The sequence below is a fragment of the Chinchilla lanigera genome, unplaced genomic scaffold (genome assembly GCF_000276665.1).
Source record: "Chinchilla lanigera isolate Chin_1 unplaced genomic scaffold, ChiLan1.0 scaffold00001, whole genome shotgun sequence".
In the NCBI taxonomy this organism is placed as follows: domain Eukaryota; kingdom Metazoa; phylum Chordata; class Mammalia; order Rodentia; family Chinchillidae; genus Chinchilla; species Chinchilla lanigera.
In genome coordinates, this window is record NW_004955402.1 from 19,640,127 (window position 1) to 19,663,654 (window position 23,528).

At 39.2% G+C, this 23,528-nt stretch overlaps 1 protein-coding gene across 1 annotated transcript in view; it reads right to left on the reverse strand.

The window, feature by feature from the left end:
• Garem (GRB2 associated, regulator of MAPK1) overlaps positions 1-23,528 on the reverse strand; it is a gene marked incomplete at its 5' end in the record, with an annotated part of 194,003 nt that extends 170,475 nt beyond the window's left edge. Inside the window, 1 exon segment of the mRNA XM_005372754.2 lies at positions 23,338-23,528. Coding sequence (XP_005372811.1) covers positions 23,338-23,458 — 121 coding nt within the window.

The following is a 23,528-nucleotide window of genomic DNA, read 5'->3' on the forward strand; positions in this document are numbered from 1 at the left end:
TTCTAATAAAGTGTCATTTACTTTAAACAGGCCAGATCTGCCCCTCTGATGCCATTCTCTGATGTAGGGTAAATTCTTGGCTGTGTGGTGGTAAAGAACTAAAGCAAAATAGACCATATTTGTGTGAGCTGGTACCACAGACTTCTATCTTTGAGAAACCTTCTCTATCACTTCCCATCCTGGGGGACTGCCATTCCCTGCCGACCATACTGATAAAATCACTACTTGCCGAATGCTACTTTATAAACTGAAGGTTTCAATGTAAAATAATACAGTTAAAATAAATGATATGTGTCTTTTCACACCGATAACGTCTGTGCTTGTACTCTGCTGCATGGCAGCTTGCCCCATGGTGAGGTGGTGTCCACATCCCATGTGGTGTCAGAACACTTTATCCTAGGGTCTGAGCCCTTGGCTTCAAGCAGGGGAGGGGACTGTCCATGAACACTTTGAAATTATACGAGAAACTGTGTTTACTCCAATGCCCACTTTTTGCTTTCATCAGATCTCTCAAAAGTTAAGTAAGAATCACTGCTCACGTTGTAATCAATAAGCAATATGAAAATATTGTTTATTACAGAATTACAGAATATTACAGAATTGTATGGGGAAAGCCATTACCTATTGATGCTGGACTTCAAATGTGACTACATGCCCCAATCATGTTTCTTGTATTTCCTCCTTCTGATGGCACCAGCAAGTTCCAGCTTGCTTTCCATAGTGTTTGCTATGCTACGGCAATGTAAAACAAACTACTCCTCATCCTCAGTTTAGGAAACAGATCTGACAACAAGTGTGAGTTCCGTGACAGATGAACACTAGAAGCACAGGCCTGCAGGAAAGAAGGCTGGAGTTGCTCAAGTACCATCCCAAAATAAGAAGGTAAGATATAACAGTGAATTATTACTTCTGACCCTTCCTGTTGGGAAAATACAGACATTTCAAACAGGAAACACACCTTAAGAATCCCTGAAGTCCATCTCAGTTCCTGTCCTCTAGAAACTGTTTTGTGGGGCTCTCAAGTTTCTTTACTTCAAATAGTGGAGTTAAGACTGTCTTTGGTATCTTCATCTATAGAGGTTCAATTTTTAATAAGGATGATATATAAAAGACTTTCATACTGTCATGTGCAATGCAAATGGTGAAAAACTTGGTCTGATAACTTGGAGAGGAAGCAGAAGTTCTAGCTGTTGACTTCTATGCTTCTCAGCTGACAGACATTAAGCAAATCATTCCTTATGTCAGAGTTATTGTGAGGAGTAAATGAGATCGTACATACATATTGCTGTACAATGACTAGCACCATAAATAGTCCTCAATAATGTGAACTATAATTATCAACTGGGGTAATCAATGGCTTTGCTTATCTGGAGAACAGGCAACAGTTATTTTTAATGGTTTTAGCGTCTGTGTCAAGAAGGCAAAAGCTAGCTGTTATGGCTTGTGTTTAGGTGCCTCCCCAAAGCCTCATGTGGTCATAGCTGAGGCTTTGCAGAGGTGGGTAGATCTAGAGTGTGTGATTTATTCACAGTGCAATGCTAGGATTAAGGGTGTGAATGCTATCCACCCTAATGATACAATATAACAGAAAGAAAGAGATTTACTGGTAGTTGCCTGTTGTTGGTCGCTTATTTGCTTTTCTGTCTTCTCCCTGCCATGAATTGTTTTTCCTTGGTGATGCCCTCCTGCCATCCCATTCTGCCGTGGAGCCAGCTAATTATGAATTGAAACCTTGACAGACTGTGAGCTAAATAAGCCTTTCCTCCTTTAACTTTGGGTATTGGGTATTTTGTCTCTGCAATGAGAGAAAAGTAACCAAGACAGAATTTGGTACCAGCAGTGGGGTCACTGCTGTGACTATAACTGACCAGGTGGTTCAGGAGCCTTTGACCTGGCTTGTGGGAAGAGTATGGAACAGTTTAGAAATGTCACCTGAAAATGTAGCCCTGGAACACTTTAAGCTGTATTTCTGGGAAATTCTGCTCATGTCTCAAAACACCAGAATGCTCATAGAGATGCTGCTGGTAAAGATCAGGCTCAGGTGGTTTCTGCTGGGAAGAAGGACTGCATCAGCTGTTGGACTCCAGATGATGTGTGTCACACATTGGCACAAAGTTCGTCAGCATTTTACTCATGTCCAGAGACTGCCTGAGACTGAGATTAAGGGTAGTGGGTTTATTAATATGGCAGAAGAAATTTCAAGGCAGTTTAATGTTGAGGCCATCACATGGGTACTGTTAGGGGCTTTTAGCCAGATTTATGTTGAGAATCAAGAGCAAAGATCCCACAAGAATGAATTAAAATGTTCTGTGTTTGGCCAGGAAGGAAGCTGCAGTACAGTGGCCTGCAAAGATGGAACAGAGGAAACTGGTCACTGAAAAGACTAGCAAGAACAAGCTAAGTATTCCAAAAGAAGACAACAGAAAAGATGGCCTAGGACATCACACGAACCAACAGGACTCCAGCCTTTGCAGCCTCACAGTTGCAAAGGTGAAAGACTTTGCTTTGAGAAGAGTGCCCAGAGTACCATGTTCCAGAATGGCAGCAGCCTACAGAATTTGTTCCTTGGGATTGGATTCAGAGTGTTCAGTAACCCAGGCTCTTGTCCCGTACAACCAAAAGAGAAGAAAGCCTGGCTACTGCTCCAGCTGGTAGACCCTGGCATCATCTATGTGGCGCTGGTTTTAGGTATATGCAGAATACAACAGTTGTAAGGTCAGGAAGGCTTCCACCCAGATTTCAGAAGAAGGCCTGGGAGGCCAGGCAGTGTGCCCAAGAGGGCAGTATATAAAGCTATGACTGTGACACTGAAAGTACAGTGAAGACCCCAGAAATTTGGGAGAAGCTGGAAACGTCAATTATCTGAGGAAAGCTGCAAAGAGGGAACAGAACCAGCCCAAGAGAGAAGCTGCAGGAACTAAAACCATCAGCAGTGCCATAGGGGAAGAGCCACTGAAGCCCTTTGGAGTTTACATCTTGCCACAGATTACCCTGGATGCTGCAGATGGAACTACAGAAATGTTTGCCCTGCTAGATTTTGGACTTGCTTTGTTCCCATTCCTTTCTATCTGCCTCTTTGTACCTTTTGGAATGGAAATGTCTGTCTTGTGCCACTGCATGCTGGACGTTTCTTTTCATTTGTATAGGGCCTTAAAGCTAAGACTTTGCCTTAAATCTCAAGAGATTTTGGACTTTGACTTTTTAGCAATGCTGAAACTGCTAGGACTTTAGCAACTCTTGGAGAGGGACTAAATGCAGTTTGCATAGAGGGATATGCATGAGTCTTTGGGGGGACAGGGGCAAAATGTTATGGTTTGTGTTTAGATGCCCCCCTCATGTGGTCACAGGTGGGGCTTTTTCAAAAGTGCCTGGATCTAGACTGTTTTTCCTTGGTGATGCCCTTCTGCCATCCCATCCTACCTTGGAGACAGCCAATTATGAACAGACACCTTTACAAATTGTGAGCTAAGTGAACCTTTCCTCTAGTAACTTTGAGTGTTGGGCATTTTGTCTCAACAATGACAGAAAGTAACAGAGACACTGGCTTTCCATTTTAAAAAAAATCATTCCCAGCACAGTACTATCAACAAGTCGAAATTTAATGACTCCTTGTTTGTCTCAACTGCAAAGACAAGAATTATCATTTTTATCATTATTACTGTTATAATGCTTTAAAATTTCCATTAAACAGATTAATAGTGACATGCATTAAACCAGGTTTGTTTTTGCCTTTTCCTAATGAATACAAAATCTTGAAAAGAGGAGAGTTTATTTTGGGTGATCACAAACGTCTACATGAAACATTTTAAAACTGAGGAACTTTGGTGTAAACCCTATAGAGATCAGGCAGGGCAAAGCATAAGCATCTTTAAAGAGAATGGAAAAATAGAAAAGCCTGTCTCCTTATGCATGAACAGTAAGCAATAGGGAGAACTGCTATTAACTACCTCCCTTTGCCAGTAATTGGAGCTATAAAAAGAACATCATTATAGCAAGGCTAAGCCTACCTTGCCATCTAAGGCATAACCAGTCAGAAAAATCTGAAAGGCATTCTAATTTTCTGAGTACTCAGCAACCTTGGGATCAATCAACTTAGAAGTGATCTTCTGTTCCAACTACAATGGCTACCCTTTCCAAAATGCTGTCTTTTCTAATGGGACAGAGAACTGGCTGACATCTAATTGTAAGAACTAAGGACATCTTTTAAATTGCTAAATACCAATCAACAATTCTGGAGTATAAAAAACTTAAATTCTGTGTAAGTGATTAATTCAACTCCTTTGGCAATAATTAGATAAAATTTAGAAATTATAACCACCTGCTTAAAAAAAACTATGAACATTAGAGGGTGCCAACATTTAAAATCCCATGCTTATTAACCTTGATCTTTTACCATGATTAGCACTGGCTCTGTTCTCTCTTGATCAGTGTTACTCACTCGATTTAGCACCATTACATTGAACTCTCCCAATACTATTTCTGTAGCCCTGAACTCTTTCAAGAAGCAAGATTTCCAGCTCCTTCTCAAAAGGATTGCCCTTCAATACCTCAAACATATCCACAAAGTATTATGCTGCTTTCCCTCACCTCCCACCACAAGAGTCACTACAGTCATATCCCTGGCACATGGAAACTACCCTCTTAAAAGGCAGGTATGGCCAAGGACACACCAGTAGCAATGCCATGCGAAAGAAATATGAGGTGCATCACTTCCAAGCAGAAGTTTTAAGGGGTCTATGCATGATCTGCCATATTTCTCTTTCCTGCCTTGACAAAGTGTGGACACACAACTGCAGGATTTTCTGTGCCCACAGTGATAGGGAAGAGAAAAATGTAGAACTGAACTACCCACCCCCGTCCCACGTAGCAGACTCATGATTGACATGTACCCTAAATGAGCAATAAGCCTTTCCTGTTTTTTCTCTTTTTCTTTAATTTTATTTGCAGTACTGAGGATCAAACTCATGCTAAGCATACACTTTACCAATAAACTATATCCAGCCTATCTGGAGCTGTTTTATACACTGACATTTTAAAAATTATGTTTATTGGTATATCTTAGGTATACATAATGATCACATTCATCATAGGGAATTTGAACCTGTACATGATATATCTTTGATTCTTTTTCCCCCATCCTCCTCCTCTCCCTTGAACCCCCTTCCCCCTCCTTATTTACAAAAGCTTTGTTTCCATTTTTCCTTCTTTTCCCTTCCTTCCTTTCCCCCTCCCCCTCACTAGTTCCCCTTCCCATTTGAACATTTCCTTCCTATTTTACAATATCCATTATACCTTTTGGTCCTTATTCACTTTCAGTTTCTGACAACAGAAAAACAATGCTACCTTTACACGTGTTTCTGATTTAGTTCCCTTAAGAGTATGGTCTCAAGGTGCATCCATTTACCTAGAGATTCTCAAGTTTATCCTTTCTTATGGCCAAGTACTATTCCATTTTGTAGCTATTGTCACTAGCACCAAGCCTGGCCTACCCTGACAAATACACTTACCTGCAACCTGCTTCTTCATTTGTGTTCTTACCTCTGATAAGTGTGTTAGCACCTATAACCAGTAACCTCAGGACTAGTTAATACTTTCCTCTTCCTCATGTCCCATCTCCAATCACAGTGGAAATCTCACTTCACATAGTTCCCATTCACTGCCTCCTGCATTCCCACATATCTAGTTTTGGCCTGAAGCTGTCCTTTTCCTTGGCTATAACCCTACATCATTCAAATGCTGTCATTTGTTATTCCAATCTTTTTCTTCCCTACATGATCTTCCAAAATGTCACCAGAATAATTCTTGCAAAAAATAAAAGGTGGCAACCTTTTCCCCACAGTTCATACAAGCAAATAAACATCTTGCAAACATGCACTGTGCCATGCGCCCTGGGGAAAAAGGTCACCACGGGCCTGTGCACTGGTCTTCAAGTGTGATATGGTGACAAAGCTATCTGTACACGTTTTGGTTAATACTGGCACGTGTAGTAAAACACTGAAGTTTGTGAAATAATTCATTCTAAAACTGAAAAGAGCAGTGGATTTAAATTTCTCCGTGTAAACTGACCCACATTCGTACTCTGACTCGGCTTTCTTGAGAGAGAAAGATGAGGTCTGTCACAGCTGAGCTTGGACGTGCACAGAGTCCAAGATTCTAATCAGGCCTCTTCTGAGCCTGCTACTCCCCAGGAGGTGCTTATACATTATTAGAATATATCTCATCGCTTCTTGTTATTTACTAGATTTTATGTGGGAGTTCATCAAAATTTGGGACCCCAGTGGATTCTGGTGCAATCTACTCCATTAGAACCATCCATCATTTGCACCCTAGAAGCGGCGAAAGATTAGGGCCTACAGTGTAGTCATAGGATAAAGGTGTAACTTCAATTTTTGTTGTTGTTGTTGTTATTATTGTTGAGATAGCGTCTTACTATGTGGTTCAGGCTGGCCTTGAACTCACTTATTTAGCCCAAGCTGGCCTCAAACTTTCACTGATTTTCCTGCCTCAGCCTCCCAAGTGCCAGGATTACAGATGTGCCTCACCACACCTGGAAAACTTCAATATATTATGGCTATTCAAAATTTGCTTGCAACTTGCCTTATCAGCCTCACAAGGCCTCCTTCACACACCTCTGCTCAGGATATTCTAAAATTGTTGGGAACACCATTCTCCACCTTATAAACCTGGCAAAATCTTACCTATACTCCAATGACTAGCTCAGGAGTCAATTTTTCTGTAAAAGCTGCCCCAGGAGTTCTTGGCAAGAATAACTGGCCTCTGGGATAAAGCATTTCCATGGGTACCACATGGTAATATTTAATTAAGAATCTACCTACTGAGTGAGCTTCTCAACTTCTTGCGCCTGTGTGTCAGGACTACAGCTCATGGCACTGTACTTGTAAGACAGCAGGTGGTGTTGTGTAATTCCTAAACAAGTAACACAGCGAAAGCTACATACCAGAATCCCACTTACCCATTAGCCTATTGATGGCTATTTCATTTTGTTATTGTTGTATAGGTTTTGTTTTTCTTTTGAAAATCTAGAGGCAGTTTCACATTGAAACTCCTATTTTAAAAAAATCTAGCATTTTATTTAACAACAGGCTCACAAAGCTTGTATATATGTGTGTATGTTTGTATGTGTATGTATGTACAGTAGTTTCCTGTGGGTGCTGTGACAAATTAACATACGTTAAGTAGCTTAAAACAACAGAAATTTATTCTCTCCAGTTCTAGAGACCAAAAATCCAAAACCACGTTGCCAGCAGGGTCACATTTCCAAAGGCCTGACCAGAGATTCTGTCTCCGCCTCTTCTGGCTTCTACTGGCTGCAGGCAAACCTTGGTTTATAGCTGTACCACTCTAATTTCTGCCTCCCTGGTCACACTGCCTACTTATCATCCGCCTCAGCTCTCCCTCTGCCCTTTCTTTTTTTTTTTGGTTTTTCTCCGGTACCGGGAACCGAACTCACGACCTTGCGCTTGCCAGGCAGGCGCTTTGCCGCTGAGCTAAATCCCCAGCCCCCCTCTGCCCTTTCTTATAAGGTACCTGCCATGGATTTGGTGCCCACTCAGGTATTCCAGGATAACCTCATCTCAAGCCTGGTAATTACATCTGGAAAGACCTTTCCCAAATAAAGTGATACTCACAGGCTCCTGGAATTTGCAAATGTACTTACTTTGTGGGGTTTTTTTACCTACTAAACCATGTGTTGTAGATTAACTGCCGCCAAATGAGTACTTAAACAGGCTCATTGAACACCTACATGTTGCTATGGTAACACAGTTTGGAAACTGGAGCACAAGGGAAAAACTACACCATGGTTGGATATGACCGGGAACCTCACCTTACCTGTTGTTAAATGAGTGTATAACCTGACATTTTCTGTGTTAGCCTGCTTTCCGTCACTATGACAAATGCCTGAGAAAATCAGCTGACAAAGAGAAAACTTTATTCTGTTGTTTTTTGGGTTGTTTTTTTTTTTTTTTTTTGGTGCCGGGAATCAAACTCAGGACCTCGCACTTGCCAGGCAGACGTTTATGCCATTGAGCTGTATCCCCAGACCAAAATCTTTATTCTGGATCATAATTTTGAGGCTTCTAGGGCACAATTGGTTGGCCTTGTTGTGGGGCTTGAGGCAAGACAACATACCATGATAGAGAGTACGGTGGAAAAAAACATTCATTTCATGTCTAGCAAGCAAAAACCTTGAAAAGGAAGAGATGAGGTCCCACAGTTCCTCAAAGGCGCACCCCCATGGCCTGACAGCTCTCATGAGGCCCAACCTTTAAAGTTTCCGCCATTTCCTAACAGCACCAGCCTGAGGGCTGAGCTTTTGTCACAGCAGCCTTTGGTGGCCATTCCAGACCCAAACTGCAGCATTCGCCACTGGAGACAGACTCAGGGAGTACACTTTGACTTTTACTTCAGAGTGTAAGGCACACTCACTAACCCTCCCTCTTTCACATGTTTGATTTGCATACCCACTTGCAAGGATATTCCACAGAATAACTGCAATTCATGCAACTGGAGAATGCTATCACCTGTAAGACAATCATCATTTTACAACAAGAAAGAATAAACACTGCTGACTCAACTATGTCATACCAGGAGTTATAAAACACATCTTGATTTTAGAGATATTAAAATGCATCCCTTAGTTTCAACGAAATACATTAATATTCATCTTGAAAATTATTCCCATAGCACATCAGGAAAATGAAACAGGTTTTTATTAAATAGTATGACCAAATCTCAATGATCTACCAGCAAAATTTTAACATTGTGTTGCTTCACACAATCTCATAATGATTTTTCAACTTCTTTTCATCAGGATAATATATTCAAATGTAACTCAGTAAGTCTTAAAGTTTAGAAGTTCTTTCAAATACTAGGTCTCTTCTAGTTTTCACAGAGTTTGAAAAGTCAGTGTTAGACCCTCAGTCCCCTGAGCTAAACCTGAAGTAAGTGACTTTTGTGATCACTGAGGCTTCCTTGTCCAGAACCTGCTACAAAGTCAAAAGTTGAAGAACAGTGTGTGCACTTGTGTGTGTGAGCACCAGGTAGTCGAAAAGCCTGTGGTAGGGTCACTCAGACAAGCTTTCTGATCTATCTGGTAGGACAGTCCAGATCCTATGCGGTCCATGATGGAATACAAAGACAGAATCTCTGCTGCCAGACATCCCCAGAAGGGCAAATCTCAAAGGAATAAAACCTTTAAGTACTCTCACCTAATAAAGTTCCTCAAGAAATCCAGAATTGAAGTTCGATTATTGTTTTACAGAGGATCAGTAGCAGAAAGAGTCATGGACAATAATCTGAGCTGTTCTCTCCTCATATTCACTTCTTTAGTTATGCAGACAATATAGCTTTGAAATTCAGATGCAAGGTCCAAGTTGTCCTACATTTTTCTACGATGGTTTAATTTGGGTCACTGCATTTAAGATTAAAAGGATAGGAATATAATGCCATCAAAAATTTTGGGGAACGTAAACAAAATGTAAGGGAAATTTATTTTAAGTAAAAATAGATGTGGGTCATTGTTTAATTTAAAAGAAATATACACACATCTACATTAAAATAGTGGATGAAAGTATGCCCCTTTTCCAAAATTAATGGAGCACATAATATACATTTTCCATTAGGTAATTGAAAATTGAGTACACCTAGCAAAACCTTTAATTCTGACTCAATCTCTCTCTCTTCTCTCTCACTCACACTCATGCACACATGCACACACGCACATGAATAGCAACTTAGTAAAGTATCAATTTAAAACAAATTTTTCCCTGGAGAAAACTTAATTTCCAAAGCATCTGGACTTCACTTCTAGAAGGCAAGTTACAATCACTTCTGAATCTTACTAGGGAAGCGCTGTTTCAAAATGAATTTAAATTTTGTTTAGAAAAACACTTTGGGTTTCCTATGGTCACTGGAAAAGGAAAGTCAAAAGGAAAATTACAGGTAGGGACAAGATTACCTATAACTTCTGCCTTTGGGGAATAAAGAGATTGTTTTCAGATTTTCATTATCCTTACAAGTTTTCGGAACACATTCACAGGCAGTCCCTGAAATACAGATATGGCCTTAAGTGTGTTTTTCTCCTGGTAAGGACAAAATAAATTTGACATAGTTATTTCATATCAGTAATATACAGACCTTTGAATAAATGGGTGGGACAATAGCAGGCTACAAGAACATACTAACTGTACACCATATGCAAAAATTAATTCCAGATGAGTTAAAGACAAATAAAAAAATTTAAATCTTTCTAGACAAAAAGAGACTACGTGGATAAACCAGGTATCAAGAAGACTTTACTTAACCAAGATTGAAAACCAGAAATCAAAATTTTTGCCCATGTAAAAATTAAAGACTCTTAAGTGGAAAAATACAATATAATATAAATAAAGTCTATATATAAGGTAAATGTGAAGAAGAGGAAATATATCCATAAAATGCAAGTAGAAACCTATAACAAGAAGTCAATACTAGAAAATGCAATTCAGACTATGATTTCAATTTATACAAGACCAAATCCAGGCAGCAAAACAGATATAAAAGAGGCAAAAAAAAAAAAAATTACTAGTAGGGAAATGCCAATTAGCATAGCAATAAAATCTTCCTTCATATCTAGTAGCCTAGAATATACATATTTCTTAAAATCTATGACCGATTGACAATGATTTCAAGAAATGGTATTCTCATGTTTCAATGACAGAAATGAGAACGGTTATGGATTTTTAGATGACATTTTGGTAAAACATATCAAATCAATTCCACTGTGTAAACTGAGTTTTGAATGCAATAAAAGACCTATATTCCTCCCAAAGATTTAATTTTGGCTTCTCATCCTGTAAGATTAAAAAAATCAGGAAGACAATGTTATCACAGCAGTTTTTTTGGGAGAAGTTAATGATGCTAGGCAGAAACTGCAGAATTCTAGGGAAATAATGAAGTAATGATATTATAGACAGGGAGGTTTAGAGAAATCTAACTCAGAGGCCAATAACCAGAAACAGAATAAGACTAAGTATATCCACAACATGGTGTCTTATACAGTTGCTAAAAGTATTATACTAAATGACTTCAGAAAGATTCCCATGAGTGACGAAAGACCAAGACGCATTGTAATATAATCCAGTATTTATTAAACAATAACAAAACTCTGTATATGCCTATGTCTATGTAATGTTGATGGAGGATGAGTACAGGAAAAACAGTACACACTGGATTGCTGAAATGGATTATGTGGGTAGGGAAAATCATGAGTGGACAGCTGATGTGAAGGGAGAAAAAAAATTGTTAAGTAGCTAAAATGCCTCATTTATGTAGTAAATACATGTGCACACGAATAGGAGAGGCAACAAAACGCTCCTCAGTGGCTATCCCAGGACGGCAGGACTTCCAATTATTTTAGTGCTTGAGTATCATGTATTCACTCTCTTCACAGCGAATCTACTATGTTTATAACTGGGAGAATGTAGCGTTGTTTTAGTGCGGCAATTAGAAAAGGTGGGTCTAGAACTATAAATGTATTTATGCTCAGGGTATACGCTTCCTCTTCCCCGCCTCCACTCAGCTTGGAACTCTTCTCTCATCACATAGTATTCAACTGTACACATCCTACTCAGATCAAAATCTTCAACTGAGTCAAGGAAGAATGACTGGGGCTGCAGTGAGCACAATCTCCAAGCTAACTGCCCACTGTGAAGACAACTGGAGGCTTCTTTTTTGGCACTAAAAGGATTCTCCTGAAGTTACCTTGTACTTCACTTGCAGCAACCGTCACCTCACCAGTCTGATAAATCCAACTGTTGACAGAGTCCTTAGGTGCTAAATTGGCAGACTGATATGTATTTTATTTCCCATCAATCACTGACTTTACACACAGAGAAAATGAAAATTGGGCTTTTCTTCTCTTACCTGTCTCCCTTCTTCTTAGTCATTATAATGAAATCCACACTTGCACAGATATTCAATAGTAGAAATGAAATGATGCTCATTTAATAAACTATCACATTTATTTTTCAGTGTCCTGACGTGATCTGTGAATGACCTTTATTATTTACCCTCTGGTGTCAGGACTCAGATCCAAAGCTTCAGCAGAGTCTAAGGTTACTGTAGTCTGTCTCATCTATCTACCTATTCCAAGCGTAGCACATCAGGGTGTGTTATGTTTTACATGAACGAAAGAATTCAATTTTTTCACAAATTTGCTAATTTCATTCTTCTTATTTTTTTAATTTATTCATTTATTTTGTCTTTTTTGAGACAGGGTCTCGCTATGCAGTTCAAGCTGGTCTTGAGCTCATTGTAGGCCAGGCTGGCTCAAACTTGCAATGATCCTCCTGCCTCAGCCTCCAGAGTGCTGGGCTTACACGCATGTGCTACCAGGCCAGGCTCCCACTCTTCGTCTTTTAAAGCCATAGAGCAAAAAATCTAATTTGTCGCCTTAGTTGTACGCATGACAGTGAAGTATCTATGGGGACTACTCCGTGACTCAAACACAAATATAATTATAGTTGCAAATAGACAATATGGTTTTACTACAATTTGCATGAGATTATTTTGTTATAGAATGAAAGGGGATGCATTCTTTCAGGGCACCAGCCACAACGCAGCAGTCATCACAATACATTTAAATCCAATATCTAGGTTGATAAAGTGAATTAATCACAATAATTTTTTAATTTCAAAAACAGAATAACTATTTAAAACATTAGCTGAAGAAACATGGAGAAGTTTATGTGATTAACCCATACTTAATTTGGAAATTATTTTATAAATATCCTGTGCACCCCAATGATACATTAGGACTCTTTCATTATAGGAACTTTGAAAAGAACACTACCAAAAAATTGAACAAAGGGCTCAGAAAATTCGCATACAAATATATACTAATGAAGCCATTCAACTGGTAACCAAAGAAATGGAAGTCAGAAAAAGCACTAATTTTTAATTTTCTACATTACTAAAGACTAAGAACAACTCTGGCAGTCAACAATACACTAAGTGATGAGCTCATCTACTTATTGCTAATGGTATGCACTTTAGCAATACTATACATACTCAAAAAATTATCTCACTTCTAAGAATCCCAAATAATGAAACAAAGTAAAACTGACAAATTTAAGTACAAAGATATTCTCAAAAAAAAGACACTCAAAACAACTAAGGCCTTACAACTAGAATATGATTCAATAAATAATCATTTCTTGCTAATAACAGAATATCATTCAGTTATAGAAATGTTATTTTCTATGAATATTAATATTAAAGGAAAATGTTCATGATCTAATTAAAAATTTAAAAAGCAGTTTTATATACAAGGTAGTTCCACTTTTACATACATTTTCCATTTATATTCCATACCTAATTAACAGAAAAGTATCAAAATATTAGTGATGGTTATATAACAATATGTACCCTCTGACACTGAAACATTAATTTTTTTGTCTTTTTCTCCTATGATTTCCAAATTCCCTACAATGATGATATCTAAGTGAAAACAGAAAACGTTATTTATTTTAAATACAATTGCGAAGCAAGCTTCTTCGGTAAATAGAATAGAGCAGAGGTGAAAAGCGCATTTGAAGAAGTGTACAGCTAGCCCTATTCCATGCATCAAATCAGGGAGAACAATGTTGAAAGTATACAAGACAAAACAAAGCAAAAAAAAGAAATGTACACTGTACCTTTATAACAACCATGCCTCACCAGTAGAGGAATTTCCATGGCTTAGTTTTCATAAGGCACTTTCACCTGTAATAACGGGCTTCTTACACACAGAACCAATTTAAAGTTCGTGCTCAGGGACGAAAAGGAGGGAGCAAGGGCCAGAAGTTCATACCACATTAGCCCAGCAGAACCTGAACAAGGGCGATGTCAAGGAGGTAGTGAGTTAGCGCCCAATGCTAGCGTATTTTAATACATTTGAAGTAAAGGGAAGAAAAGGCACCAAAGCAACAATCTGGTGTTGAGGCGGCTCCTCATGCACAGCAAATTCCCCCTCCTGCCAGAAACCCCTGAGCACTGTGCCTCCTGGTACTCCCACACAGAAACGTGTGAGTGCCGGCCAGGGAGGGAGAGGCGAAATGCTATGCAGGAATAGGGATGAGATGCGGACTCTACGGCTACAACTCCAGCAGCCACCTAAGACAGTAATGTGACCTTCAGAGTGACAACCTGCTGAGGATAACAGAGCAGAGACACACCAAGCCTAGGCCTTCTTGGTCCTGGACCACATACCTTCGGGCTTTTATGTGAAAAAGAAAAAAACTCCATGTTGTTTAAAGCTACTTTTTTTCTGTCATCCCTATCATGCACAACTGAAATTGGCCTTTACGGATGTACATGGCCATGATGAGCTTGTCAAAATCTCCTCTGATCCTACCTCCCTTCCTCGTAACTGGCCAGAGCACCAGATCAAAATACACAGAAAAAATAACAGCAGTTTCTTAATAAAGCTTTCTGTTACTTGTTATTTTTAAGTAGGTAATTTGAACCTCCTAGATAGAGTGCTCACACACACACACATGTGCACACACACACACACACACACACACACACACACGTGCGTGCTCTCTTTCTCCAACTAATTAATTTTTTTCTTAACTGACTCTGGGGCTTGATTGATTTTGTGAGCCACTGGCCCAAAAGTAGAAATAAATCCTGCATTATTTTAAATGTTAACAACCTGAAACAGCTGAAACTGAAGATTTGGGAGCATAAGTAACTGAGGACCGGGAATGACAACAGAATGGGTATACGTCCATTTTGGGGAGTCCAGCGCCCCTTACTTGCTTACAGTTGCTAAAATAAAGGAAAAGAGTGGTAAATCCAAAATGAATATCGACCCCAAAAAATACAACATCTGCACAGAAAGACATCTTGAAGTTATTCAAGACAGTTTTCTCAGGCATTTCATTAACCATTTTATGAATGGATGCCAGACTTGATTATAACCAATGCTTTCTAATTACCTATGAGGTAAGAGATATGATCTTTAAAAAAAGGAATATAAAAACTTACCCTTTTCCTGTTACTTTTAGATATATGAATCTATTTCTTTGCTAGGAGGAGGGTAAATTTTCATCTCCAACATCTTGAAGTCTGGTATTGAGAAAACTACCACATTTTTACAAAAGGGTCTGCCCAAGGAAATTTTTCTCTATTGAGTTGAGGAAAAAAACAGAACAGAACTTCTTCGAAATTTTCTCAGGTGTATATATGTGAGCATGGCACAATTATATCCCCTTCTATACTTGAACCCAATTATAATAACTTACTGTACATGTTAAACATTCCCAGAATAATGACTATCTTTATAACCATAAAAAATTCATATTACATGTTACATTCAGTAATGTGGTATTTATTAAACAACCATTAAGCCAGCAAAGCCCAAGTGGTATTTAAATACTACTTCAAAAGAGGTTCAGAATTAGCAGAATCCATGAAAATGACTTGCACCATACTTTGTCCACAGAACTGGAAATGTCGTTTTTCCTTCCTTTACCACAATGCAATACTCCTTCAGGGGCATAAAAGGGAACTCATTGTCTGGGATCAAGAGACTATGACTTCAAGACAACTTGGGGCTATTCTAGGAAGATGACAACTGTACCAAACTAGCAATTGTAGTTTTGTAACCTTATTTAAACCAAGTGGCTTGCTTTGCTCAGAAGTGAAACTGCTGGCATCCAGAAATGAGGTGACGGGTAAGTGGTTAGTCAACTGACTATCCAGTCGGCCCTTTGCTCTGCTGTAGTAAGAGCTAACTACTTTCAAAGATTTATGGCGTTCTAGTCCATCCCCTGGAGACCTGTGAACAGCAAGATGACACTAAAGACTAAAAATTCAATGACATGGCAACACATAATAGTAAGTCATATTCATCAATTTCAGAATAAAATTGATTTATATACCTAGCAAGAAAGTTAAACTCAGAAATGAGTTATAATTTCCAGAAATAATTTATTTAAAATATTGATAACCATTTGTCCTAAGAATCATGACATTATAAATCATGATGGTCTACCAGCCTCTTGATTTTCCTAGTGCCATCATTAGGGACGAACATCCATGTTATATATTTAAGGATATAATGCCTACATCAAATGGAACAAAAGTGAAATTCCATTTCAGACTTGCAGGGCAAATAGGTAGCTTTAGTAATATAGCTATTTTAGACCTAATAATCATTAATACTGAAATGTGCTCATTCATTTATTAAATGCTTAGTGAGTGCCTCCTACCTGCCACACATTGTGCTAGGAGCTAGGAAATAGTAAAAATAGTTCCAGATACTTCTAACCTGGCATTCAAATAAACATTCTTGCGAAATTGGAAGTAAGGATGGGGCAGGGAAGTGGGGAAGGTTTTCATATGGGAATAGGCCATAAAGGAATAAAGCTCATGAAATTTAAAGTAGTTTAGCAGATATTTTATATTTATTAAAGTATGAAAAAATAATACATAAGCCAGCAATAAAAATTATTTTTCATGTTGCATAAAGTAGGTGGTGTTCTTGAGTCTTGCTGGAGACCAGAAGGGAGTTTATGAGTCTTCCTAAAACTGCAACTCAGTAAGTGAAAAAACAGATACCTCAGGAATCTCAAACAAAAATAAACGAATTTACAAGCCGGTTGACAAGAACTTGCCATTTCAATAAGGCGACCAATGAGTGAAAGAGACTAAAATACTCCCTCTTTAAATGATCACAACAATCAAACCAATTTTCCTTCTACAGATGAATTGTTTTTACTGGCAAGATGGAAATTCATTTCACATGAGACTTTCAAAGCAGCCATCTTTACTTGAAAAACAAGGACCCTGAAGGAGTTGTGTCTAGCTAGGCTTGTCCTGTGAGTCTAAATGTTATCACTGTCCACTGCCTACTTTCGTTTTCTTTTTTCATAATTTTTAAACACGACCCATAGAATAATTGGTGAGAACTGGGGAAAAGTCAAAGTATGCCGTGTATGAGAGAATATTAGGGAGACCTCATCATTCACCCCCCATAGAACACTGTATTAGGCACTTCTTTCCCACTAACCATGATCAGTACCACAGGCACTAAAAAATGACCATCAATCAGTAAAGATAATGCTTTAAAAAATTCACATATCTAAACTGACTTGTTTGCTACCATTTGATTAGATTCACCTGTGATCGTGGGTTAGCCGTTCCCTTCTTAAATTCCTGTTCCAGTCCCCCCAAACCCAAACTTGTGTTAATTTAAAATGCTTTCTCCCTGATAGACTTACATCTTTTTTATAACTTGCAAACTAACCTGAAATACTCAAAAGGAAACAGATTAAAATCACCCAGAGCATTTCTGTTTCTTTACATATAGGAGGATAATCTACTTATTATTCAATTGACTTTCACTGCCTAAAAAACATACTCTGAAGCCTCCCCCTCAAATGTCTTGCACTGCCACTGTGCCAATCTTAGAGTACATTCTTGTGCAATACATTTGTACTTTACACTGCTATTGTAGTTATTTCCCCAAATAAGAAGATATAAAAGAATGTATGCTCCATGAGAATGGAGAATTTTGTCTGATTCAGTACGTCGTTCTCACACCTATAACAAGGCCAGTCATGTAGTATTAATAAATATTGATAAATATCAGGGGACTGAACAAACAAACTAATGAATAACTATGAGATACACAGGCAAGTATAAAATCTATGTTTTCTACCTGAGAAAAACTACAAATCAAAGGAGTTAAGAAACCTGACTGAAATCACATGGTGTATGGAATGGCTGTATTTATCACTGAATGGAGGTCCTTTGTCTCCAAATCCAGCATCCTTTAAAAATTACACTTCTCCTAACTGGGCATAATACCCTCTGTATTGTAAATAATGCAGGGGAAATGAAGCCATAAGACAAGCACACACACTTTCTGAGAGCAAGATGTATACTGAGTTACTTTGGGGGGAAAATGAGCACATAGACGCACACACATGTAAAATAACATCCATAGTGGGACAGATTTTCAGAATTTACATCAATTTCAAAAGATGGATCTACAAAGACCTTTAGTATTTACCAATAGCCACCTGGAGCATCCCTGGGGTCCCAGTACCCCTGCTAAAGTGCCGATAACCTCAAGGCACACACACCCTAAAGCTGTACAAACACCTGAGCACAAAGCCAAAACCAAAGTTCTCATGGCTATAATACACTCAGGCCTGAGAATTAGATTTAACTCCCCCATAGTCCCTGAAAGGAGAGAATGTCACTGCTCCACCTCACTTAGCTACGTCCAATTTCTACCACCACCTTTCTTTCCCTCTCTCTCTTTCCGTCTATGCAGCTTTGGACTTTCTTTTCCTTTCGGCAAACAAGACTCATGAACTCATTTTTTTTTTTTTTTTTTTTTGTTTTTTTTTGTTTTTCTCCGGTACCAGGAACCGAACTCACGACCTTACGCTTGCCAGGCAGGCGCTTTTGCCACTGAGCTAAATCCCCAGCCCCATGAACTCATCTTTTAGTGCACTAACCAGCAATCTTAAACCGGGGAATATGTTAAGGGCAAAGCCAATACTTTCTGAGAAGTTCTCCTTCACAGCTGTGGATGAACCAGTTTCTACATCCTAACTTTCAAATGTCCTCTTGTTTAAAAACTGATCTTCTGGGTAGGTGACAGTGAAGAGTATCCATGCTGTGATGACCATGACTCTGACAGACATGGAAGGAGGCTGTTCTTCACCAGCTTCCCCTCACCACTTTATGAAACTAATCCTTCCCTGGATCTTCCCAAGCCCTCGCCCAAAGATCTCAGGGGCACAAACTAAGAATGAATGAAAGTGTAGGTGCATATTATGGAGTAGTAATTTCCAATTCTTATTTAAAAAAAAAAAAAACACTAAATATGAAAAGCCCTCTTGAATGGGTGAAAGAAATATAAAATAGTGGGTTTCAACTTACACACTTCTTATTACAGAAAATATGACAGTGATTCATAAAACACTCTCAAGCGTAAACAATACAACCTGGAAATAGTATTCTATACAAGGGAAGGCCAGTAGAAATATGAATTTAAAAGGTGAAAGATTTATACGATCTGAAGAGAAACCAGAGTATAGAAATATAAATTTAAAGAGGTAAAAGTACAAAATTTTTAAGTATTGAACTTAATGCATTTTTAAAATAAGTAGAATCACTCGAAAATATTGCTGGTCTTTTGAATGCTGTAACAATGTAATTTAAAATGTCAATACTTATAATATGTTGAAAAATTATATCCCTTCAACTCCTTAAAGTTTGGCTAAAAAGCTTTAGTAATTAACTTAAAAGCATGCTTAAAGGGACAGAGTTTTACAGAACCCTTTAGGAGTTACAGAAGCAAAGAGTCAGAAGAACACTGCTCTACACCTTCAAAGGCTTTTCAAGATGAAATAGTGAGAAGGAAATAAGCAATTTCCCACCAATCTACTTTTGAGTAAGGCTACTTACAGGTAGAAAGGGGTTAATATTTCCTCTGCCTTCTTGATCCTAGACACATTTTCCGGAGTTGGTTCTACAGCCAACAGTTAACAAGACTGATAATCAGTTTAAATATTATCATAAAGAAATCACGTTTGATGAAACAAGTATAGTTTGATTTAAACATTACACAACAAATACAAGAATTGAAACATCACATTACCCAATAATATGCACAATTTTATGCTTTTATGTATCAGTTTTTTTTAAAAAAAGGGGGTTTTTTGGTACTGGGAATTGAACTCAGGACCTTGCACTTGCCAGGCAGGCATCTGTGCCACTGGGCTAGATTCCCGATGCCCCCCAAATAAATTTAATTAAAATAAATATCATTTCTTAATTGTACTACTGACTGGGTAATGAGAAGTAGCCTATCAAACCTCCCAAGAACCACTGGAGTACTTCTCCTCAGGTTCTCCAGAAAGACTACTAGGGCAATACCTACGAAAGCTCACTAATTTTGTGTTTATCTTATCACAAATAGATAAATTTCACCACTGGGGATGTAAACTGAATGCATCTCTCTAACCGACATTTCAGAAGAGACGTGCCTAATGCAAAGAACTGGACAGCGCTTCATATATTGTGTGGTTAATATCTTTAACGTGAGCAAACGTAGGAGGGAATTATCTTAACAGACACATCTGCGTATCTTAAGACCCCAAATTGTTTTTTTCCCTCTTTCTCTGATTCTGTAACCCCTCTTCTTCCCTGCTGCCTCTTTCCAGCCACTCCTCTGGGAAGCAGAAAGTCATCTAAATATGATGGATGATGCCAGCACTTAATTCGGTGTCTACACTGTTTTAAAAATATTGACTTTCTGGTGTTCAAGCTCTGAGAGACAGTGAGGCTATTTAGAGCAGACATCAGATCTACTCCAAACCTATTCCCCTTCAGGACAAGGAGATAGCAGAACCTGAGATAAGAGATCTTTGGAGGCACAAAGTCGGTGGAAATTCCACTCCACCATTTACCAGATATGAGACCTTCACTCAATTTCTCTGATCCCCAGCTTCCCAAAGTCATTACAGTGAGGCTGCGAATGATGTGAGATAATATCCATCAAACATCTGGAAATGCACCCACACTTAGAAGGCATTTAGTAATCAAGTTATAGAATTAAGATGTTTAATGTCCTTTCATGATAGCTTAAAATTAGCCAATAGTTTCTTCATGGCATAATGTCAACTACTAGCATGTTTTTCAACTTCTTTCTAGTCTCTTTTAAAACAAATGATTTAGAAAATGACTACCTTTCATGTCTAAGTATATGGTGTGCGTGTGCATGCTCGTGTGTAAAGCATGAAACACACACAATGAAGACTGCTCAAAACTTAGATGCTGCTGCTATGATAGCATTCAAACACATGCCAGTGTATCTTTAACATGTTCTAAACACTGCTATATAGCACTGCTTTAAAACAAGCAGAGACTCTATGATTGACTTTTCTTTTTTTCTGATACTGGGCACTGAATTCAGGGGCTGGAGGAGGCTAGACAAGCACTCTACCACCAACCTACATCCCGCAGCCCCTTTATTTGGAGAGGTCACCCAGCTTGGCCTTGAACACTACATTGTCTCACCTCACCCTCCCAAGTAGCTGAGATTACAGGTGTGCACCACCACACCTGGCTTATGATTGGTTCTACCCAAATTAAATTGCTAAACTAATACGTTTCTCCCCCCAAATTAGCAAAGATTTTAAAAAGGAAAAAGTTTCATAATATTTTAAGGGTGTGGGCAGAGTGGTATTCCCACAGTGCCCAATTACTATAAATGAGCGTAATTTTTAGTGTCTAAATCCAAATTAATGACAATGTGTATCACAAAGAATATACTCTAATCCAAACAAGTAGATTTTGTGCAACAGTGTTCATTACATCATAACTTATAATATAAAAAAATTAAGCAATTTGATGTTTACCACAGGGACTAGGTTGTACAGTATAGCCCTCCCCCAAAATATGCAGCTACTAAAATTCATGCTAACAAAATGTACTGAAATGAGACTATTAAGAAACAAGGTATAAAGTAGTATTTGGCTATGATTAGGAATTTGATGATTAAGCACTAAGAAGAAAAATAAAGAGAATTTCATCATAAAGAATGAGAATTACATACAGTGATCAAAATTTATTCCAAAGTTTGAAAGGACACAATGTTAACACTCACAACCCACGTCTTGATTTTAAAAAGAAGTGTGGGAAGAGTACACTGCTGATTCAGATCATTTTTATGAATGGCAAGGATAAGAAAGCGGGTAATAAAAAGAAGAGTTATGTCTGAAATTGATATTCAGCCTCTTTAAACTTCCAATTTAATGAAGCTTTGGACTTTTACCCACATGCACCAATGCTCTCTTGACTGGCTAAAAAGTTTTGGCAGCCTGTGCAGAGATGGAAAAGGTGAGGCCTGGAACCTGCCAATGTATACAGTTTCCACACCATGGAGGAAATGAGACATTGAACACACACACAGGCACAGACAGTCAGGCCTGCAGATGCACACTGAAAGCACAAAACACTCTCTCACCCCCACTCTAAGCAAAATACCTTAACAAAATACCTTAAATATCCTTCCCTTGGATTCAACAGCCATTGTATCTGCGCTTCACTACTAGTTTAAAAGCTCCTAGTTTATTCTCAATGCCCACCGCTACCATCACCACCCAGACAAGGCTAGCAAGCCTGCCAAGATTGTTCTCCAGCTTTTATAAACTTTTCTGCACTTATTTTCGCATCAGAGCTCCAAATGTCTAATCTGATCCTAAAGAAAAGAAACGGATTGAAAAATTCTTTGACATGTATATATCTCATGTGATGTAGCCCTTTACTCTCCCAAGGAGTAACACAGGTGCCTGTGAAGAAATGACACCTTTGTGCTCGGTGCTATTTTGACTTGGCCCTGTGTGTGAGTGGCCACAGCTCTATTTGAATGCCTGGAGCTGGGCTGCTCCACAGCTGGGCTGGCTTCTTTCTTCAAAATCTGAAATCCCATGAAGCCAAAACCTGCTGACATTATTGTGAAAACAAAAAAACCTTAACTGCCACCTTCCATGTCACCACTCTCAAACTGAAAGGTGTCTACTATCCGGGCAGCAACACATCTACATGTTTGCAGATGTCAGACTGCAGAGCCAACATCTGGGGGTGTTTGGTTGATTTCTGATGGTGAATTTCACAAAATACTCCTTTCTGAGTTCTAAGGCACAGGTTCTAAATCAATCTGTGCTTTAAGGACTTAATTTTTTTCTCCAGGCTGGAAATGCTCTGAGCTAATAATTAACCTTAAGCATACCATCACTTCTGCTAAAGACATTTTCTATTCACGGCCCTAAATTACTTTCAGTTGGGTTAAACAAAACAGACAAGCTGTAATAAAAGGTCTCTGAGAAATGTGATCCCTTTCATTGGTCACCCAGGAGCTTTTTCCTCTTCAAACTGCTGCTTCTTGAGGAAGGAGGGGTGGGTAAGGCGGGCACCCAAAATAAGATACTACCCAGAGAACACGCAGATTTTCGTAAGAAAGTTGCCGAAGATAGCTACTCAGGGTTTCCCAGGTTGAGTAATTTTTGCAGGCGGCTAGGGAGGGACTGCTCGCACCCAAGATTACTATCTGCAGGTTTCCCCTAGGTTGATTTATTTTTAAGGCGTCCTTTTAAATCACACTGCAAGGGCTCTGATTTCCACCTCTCGGGCTGCTGCTGGGGGGAGTTGAGAGCAACGCGCCAGGGCTGCGACAGCCGCGCGGCCAACTCGGTCGCCGGGGGCGGCAGCCCACTCCCCACCGGTCCCCCCTCCCGGGCACCGCGCGCTCGCCCGCGCCGGACTCACCGCTGTCCAGCCGCGCGATCTGGGGCAGCCGGTAGGTGCTGACCAGCAGGTCGAGCGGCACGGCCACCGAGCTCCACTTCACATCCTTGAGGCTGCAGCCCAGCAAGGGCGCCGGGTCCATCTCCCCGCCGCCGCCGGTGGCACCAGCGCGCCTCGGCGGCCGCCGCTGCTCCTGCTCGCACTCGCGGTCC